General features: G+C 35.7%; 1 protein-coding gene across 1 annotated transcript in view; it reads left to right on the top strand.

The window, feature by feature from the left end:
- LOC106519618 (microfibril-associated glycoprotein 4) overlaps positions 1–1,631 on the top strand; it is a gene marked incomplete in the record, with an annotated part of 8,275 nt that extends 6,644 nt beyond the window's left edge. Inside the window, 1 exon segment of the mRNA XM_014011365.1 lies at positions 812–1,631. Within this exon segment, the coding sequence (XP_013866819.1) occupies positions 812–1,083 (272 nt within the window).
- Between the last annotated feature and the right edge of the window lie 294 nt (positions 1,632–1,925).

Genomic DNA, 1,925 nt, shown 5'->3' on the forward strand with positions numbered 1-1,925 from the left:
TTCTTTCTTTCTTTCTTTCTTTCTTTCTTTCTTTCTTTCTTTCTTTCTTTCTTTCTTTCTTTCTTTCTTTCTTTCTTTCCTTTGTTTTGCTTAAATGGGTCTTTAATTGAGCCAGCAAGCTCTTAAAACTGGTCCCTAAATCATTTCAGCTCCTTTAAATCTCAGCATTCATATTTAATATAAATTACAATAATCTGAACCATCAAGAGGGAGCTTAATTGGGATAATGTATGTTGTTTACAGAGTGAAAGTTAGTTTCTTCCCTCAAATACTGCATTCAGTTTAATAACAGTGGTGTACTTCTTCTGAGCTGTTTTACACAGAAAGCAGCTGCTGAAGTAGCAAAGATACACTTTAAAATGAAACACCTGCTAAAACAGGCTGTTTGACGAGAACACACTGGTGAGAATTAAGACTGATTCAAGAAAGGGACATTTTTTTATACTTAAGAATAAAAAAATCCTGAACACAGAATTTTATTTTATATGTGTCTCTAGAAAGGAGAAGACCAGGAGGCACAAAACTGAGAACTGAGAGGAGCCTCTGGTTTCCTTTGGTTTGTGAGCTGACATTTGTGACTACTGACAAGTGCAGGAAAAAGAAAAATACATATTACTGGATGTGTAAAATTATCTGACATGGCATTAACGCAAATGTTCAATTATGTGTAAAAGTCTAAAAAAAGTTAATTAATCTCAGAAGAATTTTGATCATTTAAATCAGTAAATAACCTCAGTAAACTCAAAAGCAGCTACAATAAGACATTAGYAGCCCTGACCTCACTTAATTTTCTTCTGCAACCTCTGTCCAGGAGACAGTTTGACCAACCACAACTCAATGAAGTTCACCACCTATGACAAAGACCAGGACGCATGGGAAAAAAACTGTGCGCAGAGTTATCTGGGTGGATTCTGGTACAATGCCTGCCACATGGCCAATCCCACCGGCATGTATGCCCCTCATAGATCCATCGGATTTGAGAACGCTCAAATTGTTTGGCACGCGTGGAAGGGCTGGGACTACTCCCTGAAGACCRTCGCCCTGAAGATCAGACCACTGGTCAAGTGCTCGTGCACACAGTGACCATTTTTCATGAACTTTAAATGATCATTTTAAATGTGATTAAAGTTGTGAAAATAGAAACTAGCGTTTGGGTTGGGGTTTTGCAGTGATAATAAAACTATCAGACTCAAATTACATTTTAATGTCACTCTCAGAGTGTGTGTTCTGAACGACTCAGCTACCACAATACCACAAAATCTGTAAAACTGACTGAATAACCATTTTCTGTGTTTTCTAAGGTCAGTTGACTCTGGCAGCCATCTTGGATTGGCTTCAGAAGTTATTAGAATTATTTCATTTTCTCATTAGATATTTTACTAACAAACAAGCTGATAATGGCAAAAAACTTAAACAGACATTGAGCAACTGCTGTACTTCATATTTTAAGTTAACATCTGTCAAATTGAGTGAGTTATAGACCTTTTTTGTATTTTATTGTTGATTAGCTGTGGCAATGATTTTGAATCAGATTAACTCACAAAATGAATCAGAACTAAATGATTCTCAAATGATTATGATCTGATAAATCTCTCCTCTTTTCTTTTCAATAAATAAAATCTTACAGGAACCATGTTTGTGGCATTGAGAACTGACTCCACATGGGATGTAAAGTAGATAAATGTTAGATTTTCTCTCTTAGCAGCAGCTGTTTGTTAACAACACAGAGACAGGGTGTCCAGCTGACACAGGGTGTCAGTGTTGTGCTGAACGTTTTAATGCTGCTTGTCTGGACTGCATTTTACAAAGTTTACATATTTTAGCTTTTAACTTTTGTGCTTAGTTCAGCTCTTATTTAGACTTCAAAACACATATTAAATTAAACTAAATGCTAATTGTTTTAATGTCACAACCAAGTAATGATG

Source organism: Austrofundulus limnaeus, unplaced genomic scaffold (genome assembly GCF_001266775.1).
Source record: "Austrofundulus limnaeus strain Quisiro unplaced genomic scaffold, Austrofundulus_limnaeus-1.0 Scaffold80, whole genome shotgun sequence".
NCBI classification, from domain to species: domain Eukaryota; kingdom Metazoa; phylum Chordata; class Actinopteri; order Cyprinodontiformes; family Rivulidae; genus Austrofundulus; species Austrofundulus limnaeus.